The 25155-nt window shown below is 37.9% G+C and overlaps 2 protein-coding genes across 4 annotated transcripts in view; one reads left to right on the top strand and one right to left on the bottom strand.

Annotated features, from left to right (window-relative positions):
- Window positions 1-7257, top strand: part of THOC7 (THO complex subunit 7) — a 30393-nt gene extending 23136 nt beyond the window's left edge. For 2 of the 3 annotated variants that reach the window (XM_019024670.3, XM_031008947.3), the window contains exons 2-8: window positions 1343-1460; window positions 2615-2742; window positions 3052-3138; window positions 4767-4824; window positions 5735-5801; window positions 5898-5967; window positions 6928-7257. In XM_019024670.3, coding sequence (XP_018880215.1) covers window positions 2634-2742; window positions 3052-3138; window positions 4767-4824; window positions 5735-5801; window positions 5898-5967; window positions 6928-6995 — 459 coding nt within the window. In that variant the 5' untranslated portion in view covers window positions 1343-1460; window positions 2615-2633 and the 3' untranslated portion in view covers window positions 6996-7257. The remainder of the gene's footprint in view (window positions 1-1342; window positions 1461-2614; window positions 2743-3051; window positions 3139-4766; window positions 4825-5734; window positions 5802-5897; window positions 5968-6927) is intronic. The other variant, XM_031008948.3, reaches the window with a different exon arrangement.
- A 1638-nt stretch (window positions 7258-8895) lies between these two features.
- C2H3orf49 (chromosome 2 C3orf49 homolog) lies at window positions 8896-22453 on the bottom strand. Its single transcript, XM_031008946.3, has 5 exons — window positions 21554-22453; window positions 17560-17879; window positions 13395-13519; window positions 9903-10016; window positions 8896-9446 (listed from the first exon to the last, which is right to left on the bottom strand). The coding sequence occupies exons 1-5, from the start codon at window positions 21676-21678 to the stop codon at window positions 9249-9251; spliced, it is 882 nt and encodes a 293-aa protein (XP_030864806.2). The 5' UTR covers window positions 21679-22453; the 3' UTR covers window positions 8896-9248.
- Window positions 22454-25155: the final 2702 nt, after the last annotated feature.

The raw sequence follows: 25155 nt of genomic DNA, 5'->3' as shown, positions 1-25155 counted from the left end.
TTTTGGTATCAGTATATCTGCAGTATTCTTTTGGCTCATACTATTACATTACGTGAATGTTTCATCATTTAACCAGTTTCTTACTGATGAATAGGTTTGCAATCTTTCTACTATAAACAGTACCACTAAGAACATCCCTTTATGTCTGTCTTTGTGCATGAGTGCACGTCTATAGGACAAACTTGTAGAATTGGAATTATGGGGTCAGAATGGTAGTGTGTTTTTAATTTTATTTGTTATTGTTCAGTGGCCCTCCAAAGAATTACCAGTTTGCATTTTATTAGTGTATAAAAGTGCAGTTTTCTAACACCCTTGCCAACAGTTTTATCAGATCTTTTGCCAATCTGATAGATGGAAAATGACGTTTTACTGTGGTTTTAATTTGCCTTGCTCTTGTTATGATCCAGCATCATTTTGTCCAGGAAAGAACACTAGCTCAGGACTGCCAGGCAGACAGATTTGGACCCCACTTGTTGGCCATCATTGTCATCTATATTTTTTTATTTTTTATTTTTTTCTTTGGAGGCAGCATCTCGCTTTGTTGCCAATAGGTGCTGGAGTCCAGTGGTGAGATCATGGCTCAATGCAGCCTTGATCTCCGAGGCTCAAGTGATCCTCCTACCTCAGCCTCCCAAGTTACTGGGACTAACAGGCACATGCCACCACACCCAGCTAATTTTTATTTTTTGTAGAGTCAGAGTCTCACTGTGTTGGTCAGGCTGGTCTCAAACTCCTGGGCTCAAGCGATACTCCCTTAGCCACCCCACCCAGCCTTAAATTATATGTTTATCTAACAAATCCATTCCTTTTTCCCTTACCCATCTCAATTTTTTTTCCTAGTTTGCCACTACATCTTTTAAATATTTCCCGTCTATTCCTTTTATCAGTGCTTCTCAACAGCCAGAGACATGAACATTTGGAGTTCTGTCTGTCTGGGCAGGTTATTTCACAAAAGGTTCTCATGAATTATTGGCTTATTTCCTTGATTGTACCTGAAAATTATTTCCACTCAGCAACCCAGTAGACTGCCAACTCTGTAAGGATGTCTTTTCACTGCTATTACTCCAGCCCCTAGAATAGTACCTGACACACAATAGTCATGCAATAACTTTCTTTTTTCTTTAGTATATAAATATTTTTTATTATATACAATAACATAAACTATGCATAACATAAAATTTACGATTTTAGCTAGCCATTTTTAAGTGTACAGTTCAGTGGCATTAAATACATTTACATTTCAATAATTTTCTTTTGAATAAACAAATGAACAGTGATACTGGTTATTTGTACTTGAAAGTTACCAAGAGCCAGATGGTAACATTGCCCTTCTTTCCTGCAGACGAAGTTATACGGAAGCGTCTCCTCATTGATGGAGATGGTGCTGGAGATGATCGGAGAATTAATCTGCTAGTGAAGAGTTTCATTAAATGGTGCAACTCTGGGTCCCAGGAAGAGGGGTATTTCATTTCACTGTTGTTTCCATACCAGTGTCCTAATGGATTTTAGGCCCTATATTAAGGTCCTGTGAGTAGATCAAATTTTCACTCACCTTAAATGTACAGTGGAGTCAACTCTTAATTAACCAAGAGTAGATTTTCTTGGCCTTTTCTTCTCTTCAAAGGCCTCTCATATGTTTATTAAAACATGGAGAAGGCAGATTGGTAAGGAGAAATGAAGATTAAATTCAGACTCATTAGTTTGGTTACTTTTAGGACATAAGTGTTTAATAAGATAAAATATCTAAATGGAATTTTCTCCTTTGCTAATAAAAGCCTGCTGCTATGTGTGTATATATTAAGTTGGTGCAAAATTAATCGTGATTTCTGCCATTAACTTTAATGGCAGAAATGGCAGAAACCACGATTACTTTTGTACCAACCTGATACACACACACACACGTATATCTAATCTTTTTTTTTGTGAGACAGAGTCTCATTCTGTTGTTCAGGCTGGAGTGCAATGGCACAATCTTGGCTCACTGCAACCTCCGCCCCCCAGGTTCAAGCAGTACTCGTGCCTCAACCTCCTGAGTAGCTGGGATTATAGGCATGCAACACCATGACTGACTAATTTTTGTATTTTAGTAGAGATGGGGTTTCACCATGTTGGCCAGGCTGGTGTCAAACTTCTAGCCTTAAGTGATCTGCCCACCTTGGCTTCCCAAAATTCCAGAATTACAGGCATGAGCTACCACGTCTAACTATATTTATTTATTTTTTAACATAGTAAACTTTTTCTCATTTGAATTTGCTTTCCATATAAATAATTTTATAGAGTGAAAAAATTGTGGGAACAGAATTGTGAAGTTAAAAAAAACCTTAAAGTATTTCTAAAGTCTTTTAAACAAAATTCAAATAATTGTTTGAATAAAATGTTCATTGATAAGAACAACAATCCCACCTTTGCATTTGTAACTAAAGTAGTTAAATTCAAGTATACCACATTTGATAAAAGGAAAACTTAAGGGACAGATATTCTAAATTTTAAATAAGCAAATGATTCTCTCAGAACTTGTTATAATTTAATTAGCAAATATTTGTCTGCATTATAACAGGTTCACTTTTGCCAATCCACAAATATCTTTATTTTGGTTTTCTTTCTTTTTCATTAGATATAGCCAGTACCAACGTATGCTGAGCACGCTGTCTCAATGTGAATTTTCAATGGGCAAAACTTTACTTGTATATGATATGAATCTCAGAGAAATGGAAAATTATGAAAAAATTTACAAGGAAATAGGTAAAGAATCTTAATGTTTCTATCTGTAATTTTATTTTTTATGGTCTAAAGGAAACAATACCTGCTAACAATTTTCTTTGGTGGTAAAAGAATAATAACAATTACTGTATTAATGGAAAGAATACAGTAAATGTTAGCTATAAAAAATGTGTATTCTAAGATGATACAGTACTTTGGGTTACAGCTATTTTTTTAAAATACTGGTGTCTATTTTGTTACCAATAGAGGTTAGTTTATAAATGCGTTTTAAAATTAAAAAAGGATTATTGATTTTGTTACAACTATCTTTTAAAAAACCTTCTCATATAGAATGTAGCATAGCTGGAGCACATGAAAAAATTGCTGAGTGCAAAAAGCAAATTCTTCAAGCAAAACGAATACGAAAAAATCGCCAAGGTAAGGGTTTTGAGGGATTTAATGTGCAAATACATTATTACTGACTACAGTTTTCATGCAATTTTTAATGTTGTGAGGTAAAATCTGCAGGCCGAATCAACCTGCATTAAAAAAAAAGATCTAAATTTTAATTCCTTAAAACTATATTATTCTTTAAAATAGAGAAGGAAGTCTGTGTTGAAAAGAATGTTTTTGCTGGATTACATTGATTATCCAAGTATTTCTTTTCTGTTTTTCTCTTTTTTTTTCTTATCCCAGTATTTCTTAAGTATTAAATTTTTACCATCTTGGACCCTTTTGCCTAAATAATGTTATGGTTAATCAGCAGAGGCAATTTACATAAATATACTAGATTTATGGTTTGGGTTTTTTGTTTGTTTGTTTAATAGAGCTACTTTCCAAAAAATGAAATGGAAAAGAATTTAAACTCTGAGTTTTCATTAAGTACAAAGCAAGCAAACATTTCTAGACTGCCTAGAATATCTAATAAGAAGGTTAAAGTTGAGTTTTGTTATAATCTCTTGTTTTTAAGTTAGAGTATGTCCTTATGTAGTTCCTAAGTACTATTTCAAGATAATTTTTAATGTTAGAGGCACTGCTCTTCTTATAATGTAAATTGAAGAAAAGTAAAAATAAAAAATATAATGTGTAATCACAGCTGTTACATTGGTATGAAAAACTAGAAGAAAATAGAAAATGTTAATGGTTATTTTGAAGTTGTGGGTTTTTATGGCTTAGGTTCTTTTCTCTGTTTTTGTTTTTTTTTGTTTTGTTTTGTTTTGTTTTACATAGGGCATGTATTATTTTGTAATTCAAAAAATTTGTATTCAAAAGAATCATACTTTGAATTAATACGCTCAGTTCTAAAACAATGAATTTTCACTTTTTAATGAACTAATTAAGATGAAGCTTAATTTCCTCTTTTTACAAGTTTTTTTTTCAGTTTAAAATGTGTATGGTGAAGTTTTGGTGCCCTATTTACAGTAACATATACCAACTTAGTATCAGTTCTAAAGTCATCTAAAAATATTTTGCAGTGTTTTCGTTGGTTAATGAGGCTTTTAAGTAAATCCTGCCACTCATCACTTCATAAGAAAGCTTAACAGGAGTTACATGACTTACCTTGGAGGTCTCAGTGGAGCAGAAAATAGAACCTGAATTTTAAGTTATTTGCAAGTTTCTGAAATCTTAACTTTTGGAATGAGTGAGAAGTGTAATTTGCTGTTGACTAACAACTCAGATTAATGGTAGGATATATTCACTGATTTTATTTTATTTTATTTTACTTTTTGGACAACTAGTGAGTAAGATCCTTCTCAGAATCAGTCTATTTGATAATCAATAATAACTTAAATTTGCTTATGCTATGCTGACCTCTTACGTTCTGTCCAGGACATATAAATGGAAAAAAAGTGGGAGCTAAAACCCCTGTTTGGAACACTTTTGATGTTATGTATCATTATAATTATAACTCAGTTAACTAAAACTGGCAATACTCATCTTTCAGTGATTTCATTTCTTGATGTACTAGGAAAATGATTAGGAGAGGTTTGTGATATTACACATTTTGTTTTGATAATTCACATTCAAAAAATCCTTAGTTTGATAAATATTTTTATGTCTTACAGAATATGATGCTTTGGCAAAAGTGATTCAGCACCATCCAGACAGGCATGAGACATTAAAGTAAGTGTAGAGCTTTACTTTGAAAGGAACTAACCTTTATACATAAATGCTCAAAAACTACTCTAGGCATTTCATTTTTGCAGAAATAAACATGTTTCAAAAGGAGGGGTCAGATATTCAATATTATATTTTCCCATACTTCTCTGTTAGATTTTATTTTCCTCTAACCTTACCAGCTATATGTCTAAAATAAATGCATATAATATGCATCAATAGCACAATGGATAAATAGAATATGGTCTTCATATATTAAAATATTGAATTTCAGTTAAAAAGAATAAACTAGTTATGCCCTTTTAAAACACAGCTCTCAAAACATAATCAGTGAAAAGACACATAATAAATTTTAAATTATATTTAAATTCCTGAAACACATACAGAATAATAACCATTTATAAAAGTTAGAACCCCCTTTCAAATATTATATACCAATACTGTGTATTATTCAGGGATACAAGTATATGCATAAAAAAGAATAAGAATGATATAGTAGTTGCCTGAGTGGGAGGTAGAGGAGATTAAAAAGGCCCAGGATAGAGGACTAGGGGTAAGATTCAAAGGGTATTTCGAGTTAATTGGCAATGGTTTCTTTCTTTTACCAAAAAAAAAACCCTTGAAGTTAAACTTCACAATATGTATCATTTCTTGGGTCTTGTTATTCTATTATCTGTATTTTTCTGTACTTTAAAAATGGATCCAAAAATGTAATTTTAATGAAAGTAAGTCCATATTTAGAAGTTAAGAAGAAATCATCCTCAGCTTTAAAAGTTTCACCATAATGGAGTGTTATAACTCCTTATAAGCCCTTTTTTTATTTTAAAAATCCTATCTAGTAACTTAAAAGTTAGGTATTAATTGTAAACTCTTTTCCCCCATTCAGCAAAATGTAACACTGTTTTATTATTTCCAGGGAACTAGAGGCTCTGGGAAAAGAATTAGAGCATCTTTCACACATTAAAGAAAGTGTTGAAGATAAGGTATTTGCATATATATTTAGCCTTCATGATCTGTCTGTCTGTCTATATATCTATATATACAGGTCATTTGTATAAATTTTTTTCTTGTTAACACAGCTGGAATTGAGACGGAAACAGTTTCACGTTCTTCTTAGTACCATCCATGAACTTCAGCAAACATTGGAAAGTAAGTAGAAATAGTCTCAAAATAAATGTTTATGAAGATTTTTTAAATGACCCAGGGATGTACCTTTTGAAATATACATCTTGGAGAGAGAGTATACCTTCAATTTCTGAACAGTATAGCTGGATGACGTTAGAAGGTACTCATGTTCAACTTTCTTGAATATATGTAGAAAAGTCTGAATTTGTAGTAATATAGGATTTAAACATATACATAGTGGTTTAAATTAAGAAAAATTCAAGGATGATAGATTTGGAATCTTTCTTGGTTCACTGTAGTTGACTACTATAATATAACAACTCAGGACCCAGGCAGGCAATAATAAGGAATCAGTACATAAGAACATTTGCATACCTACTGAGTAGTGGGTGCTTTGGGGAACTGGAGACTTGTTCTTTATATTCACTGTAGACAAGTGGAAATTTTTGTGTTACCTGATCTTCTGATTGTTTTAAAGAATAGCCTAAGACCCATTTTTTCTTTTTTCTTTCTTTTTTTTAAGACAGTCTTGCTCTGTCACCCAGGCTGGAGTGCAGTGGCACAATCTTGGCTCACTGCAATCCTCACCTTGCAGGCTCAAGTGATTCTCCTGCCTCAGACTCCCGAGTAGCTGGAATTACAGGTGCATGCCACCACACCCAGCTAATTTTAGAATTTTTAGTAGAGACGGGGTTTTACCATGTAGGCCAGGCTGGTCTTGAATTCCTGACCTCAGGTGATCCACCTGCCTCGGCCTCCCAAAGTGCTGGGATTATAGGCATGAGCCACCAGACCCTGCCTGGATTTTTTTTTTTTTTTTTTTAAGTGAAGTCTATCACATAAATTTTAAAGTTTGATTCAACTGGTAGCCATCTTTGCTTTAATTGTATTGGCTAATAAAGGATAAACATGTTTTCATGTGTTCATAGAATATAAAATATAGGCAAACTTGACTAAGGTTTTATGTTTCCTTCTCAATTACAGATGATGAAAAACTCTCAGAGGTAGAAGAAGCTCAGGAAGCAAGCATGGAAACAGATCCTAAGCCATAGACAGGCTAATTGCCCACCACTCCCAGGAATATTGAAATAGCTACATGACCATAATGTGTTTAAAATGTGGTATGCTCTTGAGATATTTAAAGTTTTGGCAGTAAAATACTCTGTTTTTAAGTATGAATGTATTTCATTCATGTTTCCTCACACAAAGGAAAATGACTTCAGTATAGATTTGTTTTTATTAAAATGCATTTTTTATTCTTAAGTGGTAGGAAGCAACATCCAAAAATGCTTAATAAAATGCTTTTAAGCTGCATATGTTTGTGCTCATTAATATTCTAGGTAGTTTTTAACTGGTAACATTGATTGGCTTACAAAATAAGTTGAAAATTGTTAGAAGTTGGCATTTCTAGGATGTACATGGGAAACTGAGCCAATTTCTGGAAATGGTTACACTTCTGAAAACGGAGTCTATGAAGAGGCTTTAGGAGGACCATGAACCTGTGAAATTACATGCAAAATGTTAGTGGTGTATGCTTATTGTGGAGAGAGGTTCCAGGCTGTTAAAATTTGCTGGTATGGGACGTAATTATAAGATGCAAAGTAAAATAGTGCACATTACTTTATATATCTCTCCTTAATATGAGAGGAATATGGTTCTCAAATGTTTTGTTGATCTGTTTTCTCTACTGTTTTGTTCTTTAGGAATCATTTTCAATAGAAAAAGATGTATTGATAAAGTGTTGAGTTGTTTGAAGTAAATAGTTTGTTAAGATTGTTTTGCGTAGGCCGGGCGTGGTGGCTCACACGTTTAATCCCAGAACTTTGGAAGGCCGCGGCGGGCAGATCATCTGAGGTCAGGAGTTCGAGACCAGCCTGACCAACATGGAGAAACCCCGTCTCTACTAAAAAAAATACAAAATTAGCCAGGTGTGGTGGCACATGCCTATAATCCCAGCTACTCAGGAGGCTGAGGCAGGAGAATCACTTGAACCCAGGAGGTGAAGGTTGTGGTGAGCCAAGATTGCACCATTGCACTCCAGCCTGGGCAACAAGAGTGAAACTCTGTCTAAAAAAAAAAAAAAAAAAGATTGTCTTGCATAAAGAATTTATAATCTTTTTAAAAATTAAGCTAAGGCGGAATCACTTGTAATTTTCTTAAGTATTTCATTATATGTGTAATACTTGTTCAGCTCCATCCTTATCCATTTATTTTAGTTCAGAAACATGACACTTTGCATGAATCATACCTTAATGATGTTACATTTTTGTAATTTTAATAATAATTTTTATCTTTAAAAATGAAAGTTTAAAATTAGCTCAGTTGTAGTCATATTAAAAGTGTCATAATACCTATAAATGCTTCCTCTAATTTCATCTGGCAAGTCATGGGAGAAATTTCTTTGCAGAATTGCTATGCTGTGACAATCGTTTTTATTTTCCATTATTAGTAAGAATTATGAAGCAAAAAATTGCCTATATTGACTCAGAATTAAAAATCCATTTTTCTTTTTTTTTCTTTTCTGAGACAGGGTCTTGCCCTGTCATCCAGGCTGGAGTGCAGTGGCTTGATCACAGCTCACTGTAGCCTTGACCTCCTAGGCTTAAGCAATTCTTCTATGTCAGCCTCTCGAGTAGCTGGGACTACAGGCAACACATCGCCATACCCAGCTAATTTTTAAAAATTTTTCGTAGTGACAGATTCTCACTATATTGCCCAAGCTGGTCTCAAACTCCTGGGTTCACGTGATCCACCCACCTTAGCCTCCCAAAGTGCTGGGAGTATAGATGTGAGCCACTGTGCCCCAGACAAATACCAGTTTTTCAAAAAAGGTATTTATTTTTAAAGGACTATTGGGTAGAATTTTTTTAAAATGCTGCCTCCGTATCCCCACCCCCATTGATTAATTCACTAGAGAGATTTATTCAGGATTAAGTAACAAAAGATAAGAATCTCTTGGAAGACAACTTTTATTTATTTTTTTGTTTTCGAGATGGAGTCTTGTGCTGTCGCCCAGGCTGGAGTGCAGTGGTGCGATCTCGGCTCACTGCAGCCTCTGCCTCCCAGGTTCAAGCAATTCTCCTGCCTCAGCCTCCCGAGTAGCTGGGATTAGAGGCGCCTGCCACCACTCCTGGATAATTTTTGTATTTTTAGTAGAGACAGGGTTTCACCATGTTGGCCAGGCTGGTTTTGAACTCCAGACATCAAGGGATCCACCTGCTCGGCCTCCCAAAGTGCTGAGATTACAGGCGTGAGCCACCACGCCCAGCCTAGGGAAGATAACTTTTAAAGAATCAGGAACAAAGTCAGAAGCAGCAGCAGGTACATGGGAAACACACATTTTTAAATTTATACTTCCTCATGGTTCTCTTGGATATCCTCTGGAACTGTTTAGAAGACTGAAGAATTTCATCCCCCAGAAACTCACACTGTTGAAGCTCAGCATGTCTTTGGGCCAGTAGCTTCATGGATTTATCAGTCACTGTTTCTATGAGGTCATCCACCTATGACAGATAAATACAAAGAAATGAAGCCATGTGTTGGAAAGCCTTGTCAAAATCAAAGGGATAGTTGCTTTTCCTGAGAGAAGAGTTCTGGAACTGGCAGACATTTTGCAAGTCTTAAAATATTATTCTAATTCAAGTCATAGCAAATGGAGCTTGAAAGCATACATTTACCACACAGTGATAAAGACAATCTCAGTTCTTCTGAAAAGAAACCTATGTATTTGCCTTCATTTTAATTGAATTCATTTAATATTTATCAGGTACACAGCATCATCCTAGGTGTCCTTAGCAATCCTTTAGCCACTTTCAGAATGCCCCCCTGCTAACATTATTTCTTAATGCTAATCATTAATTTCATCCCACACCCATGCTCTCTAGCAGGGCTGTGCGTTTACTTAAGCCTGGCTCTCTGATGCTTCTGAGACTCAAAAGTTAAAAGCCTTTGTCCACTACCTGCATTTGAAGCTTTCCTACTGTCAAATCTGATTTTCGAAGGATGTTTTCCATGCCACGCTTCTTTTTTTTAAGTGCTGGAAAGTGTGATCTCTTTTTTGGTGAATATGGCCCCTATGGTAAAAATGCAAAACACATCAGATTAGGAGCTACCAACATTATTTATGTGATGGTGCTTAAACAAGAGTTCTCACCCTTAGGACATTATCTTATAAACTGAACATTTGCCACATAACAATATTGGATTGCAGACTGTATTCATATTATTCTCCACACCCCAAGTATCTTCTTTGTGACCAGAGCTCTCTTTGAAGAGATCTATAGGGTGCAGAGAAATGAGATTGTCTGGCTCTGAAAGAATATACAGCATCAGGAAAAAAGCAGGTCATTCGTAAGGGGAAGAAGAAGAATTTGCCTCTGCGGCTGCTGAGCACAGTAAGAGTGTGGGGCTGTTGTGGACCAGTGCCCCAGAAAGCTCATTATCAGTGGATCTAGTTGTTAATTTGGTCTCGTTTCTGCAGGTTTCCTTATTTTCACGGCAGTCACGTCTTCAAACATAAAAAGAAAGCTCTGGGTTCTTTTCACCCCATGCCTGATACTTTTCCCATTGTCCCTGGCTTACTGGTTACAAGTACCTGTCCTAACAGTGATGCAATTGGAAATCATTCCCAGGTCATGGCTCCAAGCTAATATGCCCTTTTTAGTCTTACTGAGTTTACTCTTCCTTCCCCTTGTGCTTAATAATTAGCATTAGGACTATTGTGAGACCTACACAAAGTAGGATATGGGACCACATCTGGGTCCTACCCTTTGCCTTTACAAATGGAGTCTGCTGAACCACTGCTACCCTGCCAGCTTGCCCAGCTCAAATGTCACTTGCAGAATCTTCCCTGATCTATCTAAAGTAAGACCCCTCTTTTTTCTCTTTCATAAAACCCAGTACTTTTTCCTGTTAAGCAACTAGCATACTAGCATACTTGGCAGTTACTATGTTATGTCTGTGTTTATTGAATACAACTATGGTAAAATCTAGTGCCTAGGCAAGTTTTGTAAAGCAGGACTAGTTGGGGCTGGTATGGACTGAAGAGACCACACCTCCTGCAGTACCCTGGCGCAGCTCCTGCTTGTTGCCATAAGGAATTGGCCTAGTATTTTCAAATCTTTTTATTTTTCAAGAGAAAGTAGAAAACCCAGAATTGTATTAGAAATATCCTAATTTCTAAATGTAGACAATTAATTCAAATACATATATATATTTTAAGATGAGGTCTCACTCTGTTGTCCAGGCTGGAGAGCAGTGGCATGATCATGGCTCACTAAAGCCTTGACCTCTGTGGGCTCCGGTGATCCTCCCACCTCAGCCTTCTGAGGAGTTGGGACTAAAAGTGTGCATCACCATGCCCAGCTAATTTTTATATTTTTTTTGTAGAGATGGGGTTTTGCCATGTTGCCCAGGCTGGTATCAACCTCCTGAGCTCAAGTGATCCTCCCTCACCAGACTCCCAAAGTGCCAGGATTACAGACATGAGCCACCACACCCAGCCAATTCAAATATATTTTTGAGAACATTCTGAGGGCTAAACAAAACATTTTTGTCGCTAGTTGACAACCTCTGATCTAACACCATTTGATGGACAGAATTTCTTAATCATAGCCAAATTGCTCCATCTTTATCTTTATGATTATTGTTATGTGTGTCCCAAGAAGTGTTTCTCTATCCTGAAGTCATGAAGATATTCTTATTGTCCTCCAGGAGTTTTAAGATTTTTGCCTTTTCCACTTAAATCTATAACTGAACAGAAATTAATCTTTGTATATGGTGTGAGATAGGGATCAATTTTCATTTTTTTCTGTATGAATGCCCACTTGTTCCAGCAACATTTGTTCAAAAGATTATCCTTACCCCACTGCTGTATGGTGCTATGATTTAATGTCTGTCTCCTCTATTTGACTGTAAGTTCCACAGAAGCAAGACCATGTCCATTGGATCACCCTATACCCCCCAAACCTACAGACTGCCTAAAACATAATAGGGGCAAAATGAATATGAACCTAGCACACAAAAGGCAAAACTTCAAAACTAGTATCAGTGCACTCTGGCAGTGGTGTTCAAGAACAGCACTGTTCAGTGGAACTTTCTGTGAAGATGGAAATGTTCTCTATCTGTGCTGTATAGTACAGCCACTAACTAGGTACGATTGTTGGCCATTTGAAACGTAGCTAGTGCAACTGGGGAACTGCACTTCTAATTTTATTTAATTTTAATTAACATAGGTGGTGACATGTAGCTATTGACTAGCATATTGGACAGTACAGTTAGTCTATAGCATGGCAATTACTACTAAGGACTCTAGAGCCAGGTGTTCCTGGGTTTGAAACTTGGCTCTGTCACTTACGTGGGCAAATTACTTAAACTCTCAGTACCATCCCTAAAATAAGAATAATATTGCTACCTACGTTATAGGGCTATTGTAAGGATTATCTGAGTTGATATTTTTAAAGCACTTAGAGTTTGGAACATAGCTTTAAGGTAAGTCTTGTATCTAAAATAATAATAATAATAGTTCATGGTTCTATTTTTGAAAAATAGTCTGGGCAATTTAGGATCAAACATACATACATGGCCAGTAACAGTGGCTTACATCTGTAATTCCAGCACTTTGGGAGACCAAGGCAGGTGGATTACTTGAGGCCAGGAGTTCGAGACCAGCCTGACCAACATGGCGAAACGCTGTCTCTACTAAAAGTACAAAAAATAACCAGGCATGGTTGTGCATGCCTGTAGTCCCAGCTAGATGGGAGGCTGAGGTAAGAGAATCACTTAAACCCAGGAGACGGAGGTTGCAGTGAGCTGAAATTGTGCCACTGCACTCCAGCCTGGGCAACAGAGTGAGACTCTGTCTCAAAACAAACAAACACACAAACAAAACCCATGCATACCTATGGATAAGTAAAAGCATTGGTTTGGAGAGTCCTAGATAATCTACGCTGCACTCTCTGTGTTGTACATATGGCTATTTACATTTTAGTTTCAATGAAAATTAAGATTAAAAATTCAGTTCCTCAGTTGCACTGACCACATTTCAAAGTCTCAAAGCCACATGTGGCTAACGGCTACTGTATTGGACAATGTATACTTACATCTTCACAGAAAGTTCCACTGGACAGTGCTGGTCTAATGAGTTCCACTCCACATAGTATGCACAGATAGGCCAGAATGCCAATATACTAACATTTGAAGAGTGAGAAAGTCAGTTATAAAAATCCAAACTCTACTGTTGCCCAGATGTAGTAAAAGCTGAACAGTTTGAGCTTAGAAGTAGAAGAATCTGACCCAGAGAGTACCCTAAATTCTTGGAGAGGAGACAGAAGCAGCAGATTTAAAGGGCTTATTGTGGAGGACTCATGGTAGGACAGAACTTGGTTTTTGCAAAATCTCTAGACATTGAGTTATGTGTAAGTCTTCAGAGGCAAATTCATTTAGCGTTTTACCTTTTGCAATCCTGAAGGAAGAGATGTCACAGATAGCCGCTTGGTGGTTCTCCTGGCCCGAAGGAGTGTGTTTCCCTGGGTTATCTCCTCTGTCTCTGCCTCTACAACATCAAGTTGTATAGTCGCTTCAAGAAAGGGGGAAAAAGGAATCTGTAAGGATCACAATGAGGAACAGATTCTTCCTATTAAAAATACAGTATTCTTAGAAGACAGCATCACTTGCTGCTTCAGTGGCTTTTTTTTTTCTTTAGAGTTAAGAATAAAAAATTGATTTGCTCTTCCCAATCTTACACTTTCTCCTGCACGCATTTGCCTTTTGTTATGGTCATGACCTCAGTGGACATCAACCCAGTCTTTGACAAGGTAGCCACCTCTCTCTCTCTTCGAGATTTAAGTTTTTCCCCTGAACCACTGTGGAATTAGAAAAGTAACCCTCTAACATGCAAGGCCCTCCCTTCGGTATTCATTGCGGATTAAAGCAAATTTTCTATCTATTTTCGAGAAATGTGGCTCAAGGCTCAGTCATTTACATACCATTGATTTGTCTTTCCTATATCCAGGAGCCAGGTGAACTTTGGATTCCTTAACATTTTAAAACATATCAACTCAGTGCTTAACTCCATAAATGTATTTATAAAGGAAACTGTAAAACACTACCATAAATTTAAGACTGGTATAGTAAACAGGCATTAAAATTACTATGCTAAAAACAAAACTAGTTATTTTTTGCAGAAGGCACTAAACCTGAGGTTACTCTCTTTTTCTTTTTTTTTCTGAGATGGAGTCTCGCTCTGTCGCCCAGGCTGTAGTGCAGTGGCATGATCTAGGCTCACTGCAAGCTCCACCTCCCGGGTTCAGGCCATTCTCCTGCCTCAGCCTCCCGAGCAGCTGGGACTACAGGTACTCTCTTTTTCTTAAAAAATGGGGTCACTAAATGAGACATTTTCCTTGATGTATTCAAAAGGATGACAGCATTGGGGAAAGGGTGTTTGCAATTTGCTGTGTGTTACACTGTTCTTCATGCAGTGTGCACACCTAAAATCATCTTGTTGCTTAAAGTCCATTGATAAGGACTTCTCTGGGAGCCTCAGACCTCAATGAATACATTAGCCTACTTGACACTTCCACTTGGCTATTTGGCAGGACCTCATGTCAGCAAGTCTAGCCGGAACTCATGACTTATTTTTCAATCCAGGTCCATTGCTCCTTATCTTAGTGAATGATGCTTCCACCTTCAAAGCAAGTGCTCAATCCAGAAATTTTTCCCTCTCCCCAACCCTTCACTGTCCAACTCTTCCCCAACTCTTGTAACTTCTACCTATGCTTATTTCTCCCTTTATCTCTCCATTCCCACTGCCATGACTAATCCAAGCTAATGTCATTCCTTGCCTGAAAGAATGTACGGGTGCTTATTGTTCTTCCTGCATTTGCGCTTACCCTCATCCAATCCAGTCTACACTAAAAGATAACCAAAGCTATCTTTTAAGAATGCAAATCAGATTATATAAATCCCCAGCTTGAAAGTATCCAATGGTTTCTTATCACCCTTAGAAGAAAGTTAAAAATTCTCAATGTGTCCTATGACAGACACCCTTACTACCTAATTCAACCAGCCTCTCCTTAGCTCTCTGTGTTCCAACCTCCACTGGATTGCTTTCATTTCCTAATTGTGCCTGGTGATCTCTTGATATTGTGACTTGAACATGCTCTCCCTTATTCCTGGGAAACTGTTCTCCCCCCTCCACCTTGTGTAAGCCATCTTTATGTCTTAGACATCCTTCAGATCTCAATTTAGTTGTCCCTTCCTTGGGGAAGCCTTTCCTGAGACCCCTCCCCTAAAGTTAGGGCACCTATGATTTCTTTCAATAGCATCCTGTGCTCCTTTGGAACAAATGTAATTTTCTGCATGTTTGAAAGCCTCTCCATGAGGGAGGGACTATGTCTGTTCTATGTGCTACTCTATCCCAAATACTGTGGCTGTCATATAATAAGTACTTAGCAGATATTTGTTAAATAGATAAAAATATGTTTTGAAGGTCAGCAGGGAAGAGCAACTGATCTTGGGCCACAACAAAGGGTATTAATGTTTGAGCTACATCCTAAAGGATGAGCATGTTTTCTGGAGAAATCTTAGTTGATACTTGTTATTCCAACTAAGATAAAAATAAACCAGTGCACAGATTAAGAGTAGAAATTTGATCCTCTGTTTTCTGCTGGATTCTTTAATTCCAGCCCCAGCAATATAGAAGCATGTCCTCTTTGCTATTTTCAATAGAAATATACAGCTCAATCCATAGCAGGTAATTGCTAGATGCTTGGATGCTTGTATTAATGACTGCTTTTTCCAGAACACAGAGTTTGTTTGAAAGTAGTCGGCTGGAAACCATCAGTTTTTTTTTTTTGTTTTTTTTTTCCTGGAAAAAGCACACATCAGTTTTGTTGCCTGATCATGGTGTGTAAAATGTGAGGTTGTATGTATATTTACATATACTAGAAGGGCTGTGTGTTTCCTGATTCTGTGCTGTGAAGGACATTAAAAAGCTACAGAGGATATATAGAGCAGTGAAATTATTCTGTGTGATACTGTAATGGTGGATGTATGTTATGACAGGGTATGACATAAAAGTAGGTATTTGTCAAATCCCACAGAACTGCACAATATAAAGGGGGAACCCTAATGTAAACTATAACTTCAGTTAATAATAGTAATATATCAATATTGGTTCATCGATTGTAAATGTACCGCTCTAAAGCAAGATGTTAATAATAGGAGCTGTGGGGATCAGGGAAGGGAGGGCATATATGGGAACTCTACATTTTCTGTTCAATTTTTCTGTAAATATAAAAGTGCTATAAAAATAGACTTTTTCTTTTTCTTTTTTCTTTTCTTTTCTTTTTTTTTTTGAGACAGGGTCTCTTTCTGTCACCCAGGCTGGAGTGCAGTGGCATAATCTTGGCTCACTGCAATCTCTGACTCCCAGATTCAAGCGATTCGCCCACCTCAGCTTCCCTAGTAGGGACTACAGGCACATGCCACCATGCCTGACTAATCTTTTTTGTATTTTTGGTAGAGATGGTTTCACCATATTGCCCAGGCTTGTCTCAAACTCCTGGGCTCAAGTGATCCAACCGCTTTGGCCTTCCAAAGAGCTGGGATTACATACGTGAGCCACTGCTCCCGGCCTAGACTCCATTTATTTTTTTAAAAGCTACAGATGAGAATGCAAACATTGGTAGTATTGTTAGTCATGACTCATAGGATGCCAAATGGCATTATTACTAGTTGCAAAAATGACTTAAAGTTAACAGTTCAAATATTAATTCTTTCACACAGTACATAGAAAGTAAATGCAATAAAAGTGAACATTCTTTATGACTTACCAGTTGTGCATTTTATTCAATTCTCACTACCCCCTCCACTGTTAGAAGTAGCCATGTGAAAGTCTGCATCACTACTTTTTCCAGAAACAAAACCAAAAATCCCCCTTGAGTTTGATTTTCCAATAAATATACAGATGTATATATGAATATACACACACATATATATTTAAATAAAAAGTGACTTTAAACTGATTAGAACACTGTTTAATTGAACTGGGAGGAACCTCCAAGGCAATCCAATTCAGTGCTTCTCAAAAGGTATGAGCAAGGCTCACACCTGTAATCCCAGCACTTTGGGAGGCCGAGGCCAACGGATCACCTGAAGTCAGGAGTTCAAGACCAGCCTGGCCAATATGGTAAAACCCCATCTCTAGTAAAAATAGAAAATTTAGCTGGGTGTGGTGGCACGCTCCTGTAGTTCCAGCTACTCAGGAGGCTGAGGGAGGAAAATTGCTTGAACCCGGAAGGCAGAGGTTGCAGTGAGCCGAGATCATGCCTCTGCACTACAGCCTGGGTGATAGAGCGAGATTCCATCTAAACACACACACACACACACACACACACACACACACACACACACACATAAAACGGTATGAACATACAAGCCAACTGAGGATCTTGCTAAAGTGTGGCTTCTCACTCAGAAGGTCCCAGGTAGGGCCTGAGATTCTGCATTTCAGACAAGCTCCTCAGGGATGCCATACTGGTGTAGCAAGATAATCCATCCTAATTTCACTCTTCCTCTTGGCCTCAACCCAAAGACAAATTGCCCAAATTTGATTACCATTCTCTGAGAGCTTTCTCATTTTTGCTGTAAATAACTTGGGAGATGAAAACTCCTTGACAATCCTAGGGAGAAGGCTCTGTGTGTTTGACAGGAGGGCTTCCTTATGGTCAGTGGAGCCCTGTTGGCTGGCACATGCTGGCTTGCTTCTATACTTGTAGGACAGCATCCTCCCAAAAACAGTCTTCACTTTCGTCTTCAAATTACTTTTCTGATTTTGCTGGCTTTCATGAAATCCCGTGTCACTATCACTGGATGATTCCTCTTTAGGGACCAATACATTTTGTTTTAGTAAGTTGGCAGACACAGCTCTATGCCATCTAAACAAAATGAAAATGGTTCATATTAGGGAAACTGAAAAGTTAAAAGTGAAAAATTTAAATCATTAAAACACAAACTTCAAATGTGAACCAATTATACAATTCAGAAAAAAAAAATGAAATTGAAGACCAAGAATCAAATCACAGAAAAATAAAGCCAAAGCAACTACTTGGTGTTTTGTTACCAAATTATAGTAATCTGGCTGCTATTTAATTTAAACACAGTACTGTTAGAGGTAGGTTATATTATTATCTTCATTTTACTTATGAGTAAACTGAGACATAGTTTAAATTAATTGACCAAGGGCTGAATGCAGACTTTAATCCAGGTCTGACTGTTGGAATCCATTAACTTATATTGGCAAATTGGCAATCTTATTTCAATGATAGTTTGACATAGTTTTTGCTAGATTTGGCAGTTTCAAAGTGAAAGTAATAAAAGATGAGAGAGTCTGCTAGGGTAGTCGATAAGGAGTAACCTCCAAGGCCCCATAAATACTGCATTTACATAAAACACTCATTTAGATAACATACTGTAAACTCATATATAGCGACTACGTGTACCATCTTCATAATTTTGGCATATTTTATTATACACAATAGACTAAACAATAGACAACATTTCCTGATAGCTTTCTGTGTGCTAAACACTCTTCCAAGTGCTTTCATGTGTATAACATAATTTAATCTTTATATTCTCATCTCTACTTCACACATGAAGAAATTAAAGCTTGGAGAGATTAAATAATTTATGTCCAGATTATCTGATCCTGAGGTCTGTGTTGTTCACCACTGTGCTAGAGTATCACCTGTACGGTGATACAATTATTACCTAATATTCTTCCTCAATTAACTGTTTTTTGTTAGCTTCACCCAAAGTAATAATATCCATGAAATTTCGGTGTTTTTTAAATTAAAATTTTAATGTTGAGATCATTATAGTTTCACATGCAATTGTAAGAAATACAGGGAGGGGGCCAGGCGCAGTGGCTTACGCCTGTAATCCCAGCACTTTGGGAGGCCGAAGCAGGCGGATCATGAGGTCAGGAGATTGAGACCATCCTGGCTAACACGGTGAAACCCTGTCTCTACTAAAAACACAAAACATTAGTCGGGCGTGGTGGCGGGCGCCTGTAGTCCCAGCTACTTGGGAGGCTGAGGCAGGAGAATGTTGTGAACCCGGGAGGCAGAGCTTGCAGTGAGCCGAGATCGCGCCACTGCAATCCAGCCTGGGCGACAGAGCGAGACTCTGTCTCAAAAAAACAGAAAAAAAAAGAGAAAGAAATACAGGGAGATTCTGTGTGCTCTTTACCTAGTTTCCCCAAATGGTGACATCTTGCAAAACTATATTTTCACAACCAGCATATTGACACTGAAACAGTCAGAATACAGAACATTTCCAGTAACACCAGGCTCCTTCATGTTTTATAGCCACATCCACTATCCACTGGTCCCCCCTTTCTTAAACCGGCATCTACGAATCTGTCTTCTGTTTGCATAATTCTCATCCTTTCAAGAATGTTATGTAAATGGAAATATACATCATGTAATTTTTTGAGATATGCTTTTTTTCACTCAGCATAATTCTTTGGGCATTCATCCAGATTTTGTGTATTAATTGTTCATATCTTTTTATTGCTGAGTAATAGTCCATGATGTGAATGTACCACACTTTGTTTAACTATTCACTGATTGAAGGACATTTGGGTTGTTTCCAGTTTGGGGCTATTATGAATAAAGCTGCTATAAACATTTATGTATAGGTTTTGTATGAACATAAGTTTTCATTTCTCTGGGTGAAATCCCAGGTTTTATATTATGCTATTACGTTGTATTAAATATATAACATATATTTCTAATATGGATTAAAACAAATTTATAACCATTAACAATGTTCTTCATATATTACCTAAAATATCTCATGTACCATCAGTAGCATATGTACTACTCTCCAGGAAAACACTGTTCTAAACAGAACCCAAATCATTCAGCCTTTTTCTGTAATTATATATGGGAAGTGGTTCAGTGACAGCCTAGACACTGGAGTTGAATGGTATTGGTTTAACTCAGGACAATTCCTAACTCTGTGACCTTGGGCATGTCACGTAACCTCTATAAGCTTTGGTCTTCTCATTTGAAAATGGGCATAATCTTTTCAGAATTATGAAAATAAAAGGAAATAATTCATGTGTTTGGAACCTTAAAAAGCATTCAATAAATGATACTTTTTATTACCATGTGGATCAGAACAGTGGGGAAAAGCCATTAATTTATAGGGAAAATCCATTAACTTAAAAGGCAAGCAGGGAGCCCACACTAGAGGGCAAAATAAGGGAGAAGCTAGCAGCCTCCCTTCTGGGACCAAGGGCAGGGTTCTGCAAATTGTACATATACGACTTCTAGGGGGTGCTATTCAATTTCATCCTTAGACTTGTGTATAGTTATTATAATGATTTTCTGGCAGATGGCAGTAAAATGTCCTGAGGAGGGAGCACCATTTCCTAATTCGCCCAGAGATAACTTATGAGTAGGATTAATCTCCCGTAGACCCCTCTGAGACTCCTTTAATAATAATTTAATTTTTAAGTGATTCTACTACTATAAACATGTACACACATACACATACTCTGACACAGAACAACGCAAATACAGTTTCAGGAGATTCAGGAATTTTGAAGACCACCCATGTTAAAAGCCCAGTTCTAAGTGGACTCAGAATCTCTAGAAGGTGTTTCCCATTCCCATCCCCCCCACTCTCATCCCCAATCTATCTAAAACGTAATTAACAAAGGTGATTTAGCTCCAGAGCCTAAGAACACACTGCTGCAATTTCTGATATGAGCAGAACCCTCCCCTTCTTAAGTTTTTAAATATTTTTGTGTTGGTACTGAATTTATTTGGTTGTATTGCTTCCCCCGGAGTGCCTACTTTTCATTGAAAGTGGAAATCTCTGCAGTATTTTATTTTGTCCATGGAAGTTCACAAGCTTGGTCTTTGATGCTTCCAGGACTCATTAAAACACCTCACTTCTACATGTCTGAACTATATAGCCCATGGACCTGGTAAGAGAGAAGCCCAAAGAAATTGGAAAATAAATCACCACACTGACTTTCCAAATTAAAATATATTATATTTTGGATGTTTCATACATGTCTATATGGTTTTGTCATTGGCAAAAAATAGCAGGTCTAAGGCAGTTTTAACGTTACATTAAACAATGTGTCCATAGTGAAATGTGATTAGTACATATTTCAGCAGCCCAAATTGCTGGGATAGGAGAAAGAAAGCACTGATCGTGGACCTATTTCGAAGAATGCACTAATGACTTTTCAAAATAATAGTATTTTCACCGGATGTGAGATGTCCAAAATTCTGATGCTGAAATATCAACATAGGATCAGAACTTATTTTAGTCTCCTATGCCACATTGAAACTTAATTTCGAGTGAAACTTAATTTCGAGTGGAAAGGAAAGGTTTTCCCTGTTACAATTAAGATGTTTCTGATCATAAAATGAAGCTTACATTGTCACACTAGATTTCTTGATCCAACGCAGTACCCTCCCCGCCAATCCATCCAGAGTCCTCATTCCTAAATGCAATGCTTAAAAGGACATGCCACTATGCCAAACCCAAAGACTCTCATTTGACAGAAAAGGAAATGAATCTCTGTTACCTTTCTATCCCCTTCCTTTTGAATGAGCCATTTTTCTTCTTGAGTTGCTGGAATCTTCGGCACTGTCCAACTTTTCTGTAGGCAATCTTAAAGGGTTCTGGTAGATACAGCTGAGGTCGGGCCATTGCTCTCAACTTCACCTGTAGTAGCCGTTTTGGATTGTTTTAGTTCTTGAACTTACAGACTTCAATACAAAATCATCCAGTGACTGAATGTACTGTCAAGGTGTGGGCTATTTGGAATAAAATATGTAGGAAATTTTTAGAGTCTTTCCCTTATTCCCTTCCAGGTGTAAGAGACATTATTTGTGGGACTGGCCCTGTTTACAGCTTCACAGAGGTCACCAGTGATGTATTTGACAGAGCTGTGTGAAATTCCACGGACCTTTGTGGAACACTTCACAGATTCTTGAACAAGGCAAATACAGAAATGATGATCTGATTGCCTCAACGCTGGCATTTGGATAGAAAAAAAAAATCAAACAACAACAACAACAAAAAAATAACACCCACGCACTAACTGACCACCACATTCAGAAGTGCGTATTTGAACTCTGAAGTGGTAGGGACCTATAGGAATACCAACGATATGTTGATTAACACAAGTTGAGCTTCTGTTAGATCTCTCAGTTACAGCTAGTGAATGTTCTCTATGTCCTGTGGGACACATATGACAAGGCCAGTTGTTGTTTGGACATCTCAAAATGTACCCCAAGGGTGGTTTTCATTACATCTTGGAATTTTGCAGTGGTCTCTCAAAGTACATTGCTAAATTCAGGACCTGATCCACCCCTCCCTTTCAACATTGCCCCATTTATTTCGTGGTGAAGAGCGAATTCTGCCTGTGATGGAACTTCTCACCACAAGGTGGCAGCAGACACTAGGATTTATTCCTGTTATCCTCTCGCGCTTTGAGTTGTTCAGTCAAATAACTAGATGCTTAACAAGAAAAACTCCTCTAGAAAGGTTCTGGGAGTTACAAGAATTACTCTGCTTTCTGTGTTTGCATTAATCAATAATCTGGAGCATACTTCTCAAGCTTTCAAGTGCACACAAACTTCCTGGAGGTCTTTTTTAAGATGCAGATTTCGATACAGTACATCTGGGGTGGGATCCAAGAATTTGCACTCCTAACAAACCCACAGGTGACGCTGATGATGCCAGACTGCACTTGGAGTAGTGATGGTCTTGTATGTTTCAGTACTGGGGAAAAGAGCTTTAAAATGGTCTAGGATGAAGTGTATAATGTTAAGGGGCTAAGAGAGTGGATTTGGGAATTATGCCTGAGTTCTCATTTCTAGCTTAGCTATGTGACCTTGGCCAATTCATTTTAACCCACCCATGCTTGTTTTCTCATCCCTAAAGTGTGACAACTCATAATGCCCAAGCCATAGTTTTATGGCAAAATTCAAGTGAAATAGAAATTCCGCTTCAGCAGGGAATGAGACCCAGGAATCCATATTTTAGGAGAGTGGGTGCAGATGTTCCTCTGTCCCTTATTTGAGAAACGCTGAAGTAGAGCATATCTAATATGCCTTGGCCAAATGGACATATGCTCCTCCCTGGTCTGTTTTTCCTCATCTGTTGGCATCCTCAGAGCACAATAAATAATAGGTGCTTGAATAAATGAATACATGAATATTTTCTTTAGCAACAGGGCAATATTTTTCATTCAATTATTGGCACTCCTGTCTTAATTCTGTTGTATTTCATCAATTATCTAGATGAATGAGATGAATTTTATGCTAGGAAAGAGAGCTGTTTTTTATTTGTGCATGGGTGTCTATGTACATGTCTCTGTGTGTGCATGTCTGCATGTATGTGTGTATGTAATAGGCTGAAACACTTGCCGCTGTGGCATCTGTGACAAAACTTGTAGGTTCCCAAAGGAGTCCTGAAGCAGATGACAGAACTAGAAGGAGTGGGATGGGGGGGGGGGGAAAGAGTTAGAGTATAGAGAGACATCAATTTTGAGCTGTGTCTGGATTTACATTCTAGATCTACCCCTTCCAAGCTTATGGGTCCTTGGGCGGGTAACGAAAACCTCTTTGGACCTTCATTTTCTCGTTCGTAAAACAGGAGTAATAACTGCTACCTCCCAAGGTTCTTTGAGTCATTCAGTTATTTAACAAATATTTGAATGCCTAGTGGTTCCCAGGCACCACCCTAGACACCAGGGATACTGCAGTGAACAACATACACAAAATCTCTGAACTCATATAACTTAATATGCTGTGGGAGATGCAGGTAACAAGGAAATGAACATTTTAATTTCAGCTGGTAGTAAATGTTATGAAAAAAGTAAAAGAGGATGATGGGATAGAGTGACTAAGGATGAGGAGTGACTTTAGATGGAGCGTTAGGAAAGCCTGTCCAATGAGGTCATTGGTCCTGAATGTTGAACGAGGAAAAGAGCCAATCATGTGAAAATTTGTGTGACCCAGGCAGATGAAACAGCATGTGCCAAAGCCCGGAGGTGGAAGAAGCCCAATGTCTTTGAAAATGTGGAAGAAAGCGGTCAGGTGCGATGGCTCACGCCTGTAATCCCAGCACTTTGGGAGGCCGAGGTGGGCGGATCTCGAGGTCAGGGGATCGAGAACATCCTGGCTAACATGGTGAAACCCCCATCTCTACTAAAAATACAAAAAAATTAGCTGGGCGTGGTGACGGGTGCCTGTAGTCCCAGCTACTCAGGAGGTTGAGGCAGGAGAATGGTGTGAACACGGGAGGCAGAGCTTGCAGTGAGCCGAGATTGCGCCACTGCACTCCAACCTGGGCGACAGAGCAAGATTCTGTCTCACAAAAAAAAGAAAAAAGAAAAAGAAAAAAAGAAAAAAAAAAGGAAAGAAAAGAAAATGTGGAAGAAAGCTAGGGTGGCTGGAGCAAAGAGGTAGATGTGTGTGATAAGCTGGAGGGAGGACCAAACCTCTTGAGTCCTATAGATCAAATTAAAGATTTTGGTCTTGATCTTCAGAGCAATGGAGAGTTGTTGAGGTTTTTTTGGTTTGCTTGTTGTTGTTGTTGTTTTTTAAACAGCATCTTACTCTGTCACCCAGGCTGGAGTGCAGTGGCACCACGCTCACTGCAACCTCTACCTTCCGGGTTCAAGCGATTCTTGTGCCTCCTGAGTAGCTGGAGTTACAGGCACATGCCACCACGCCCAGCTAATTTTTTGTATTTTTAGTAGAGACAAGGTTTCACCGTGTTGCTCAGGCTGGTGTGGAACTCCTGAGCTCAGGTGATCCACCTGCCTCAGCCTCCCAAAGTGCTCGGATTACAGGCTTACTGAGTGTTTTTAGGGAACTTGTTCATATATTTATTCAGGGAAATGGAATTCAGTTGTGAAGAAAATGACTAAAATCCTTGCCCAGGAATTACAATTCCAGTGGAGGACACAGACACCAATATGTTAACCAATAGAAAATTGTTTCAGGTACTGATAAAGTATGCTATGAGACAAATAGGAAAAAAAAAAAAATCAACAAAGAAAAAAGAATAAAAAATAAATAAATAAAAAGAAAAACAGGCCGGGCATGGTGGCTCATGCCTGTAATCCCGGCACTTTGAGAGGCCGAGGCAGGCGGATCACGAGGTCAAGAGATC

The sequence above is a fragment of the Gorilla gorilla genome, chromosome 2 (assembly GCF_029281585.2).
Source record: "Gorilla gorilla gorilla isolate KB3781 chromosome 2, NHGRI_mGorGor1-v2.1_pri, whole genome shotgun sequence".
In the NCBI taxonomy this organism is placed as follows: domain Eukaryota; kingdom Metazoa; phylum Chordata; class Mammalia; order Primates; family Hominidae; genus Gorilla; species Gorilla gorilla.
This window is presented reverse-complemented; position numbering and strand designations above follow the sequence as displayed.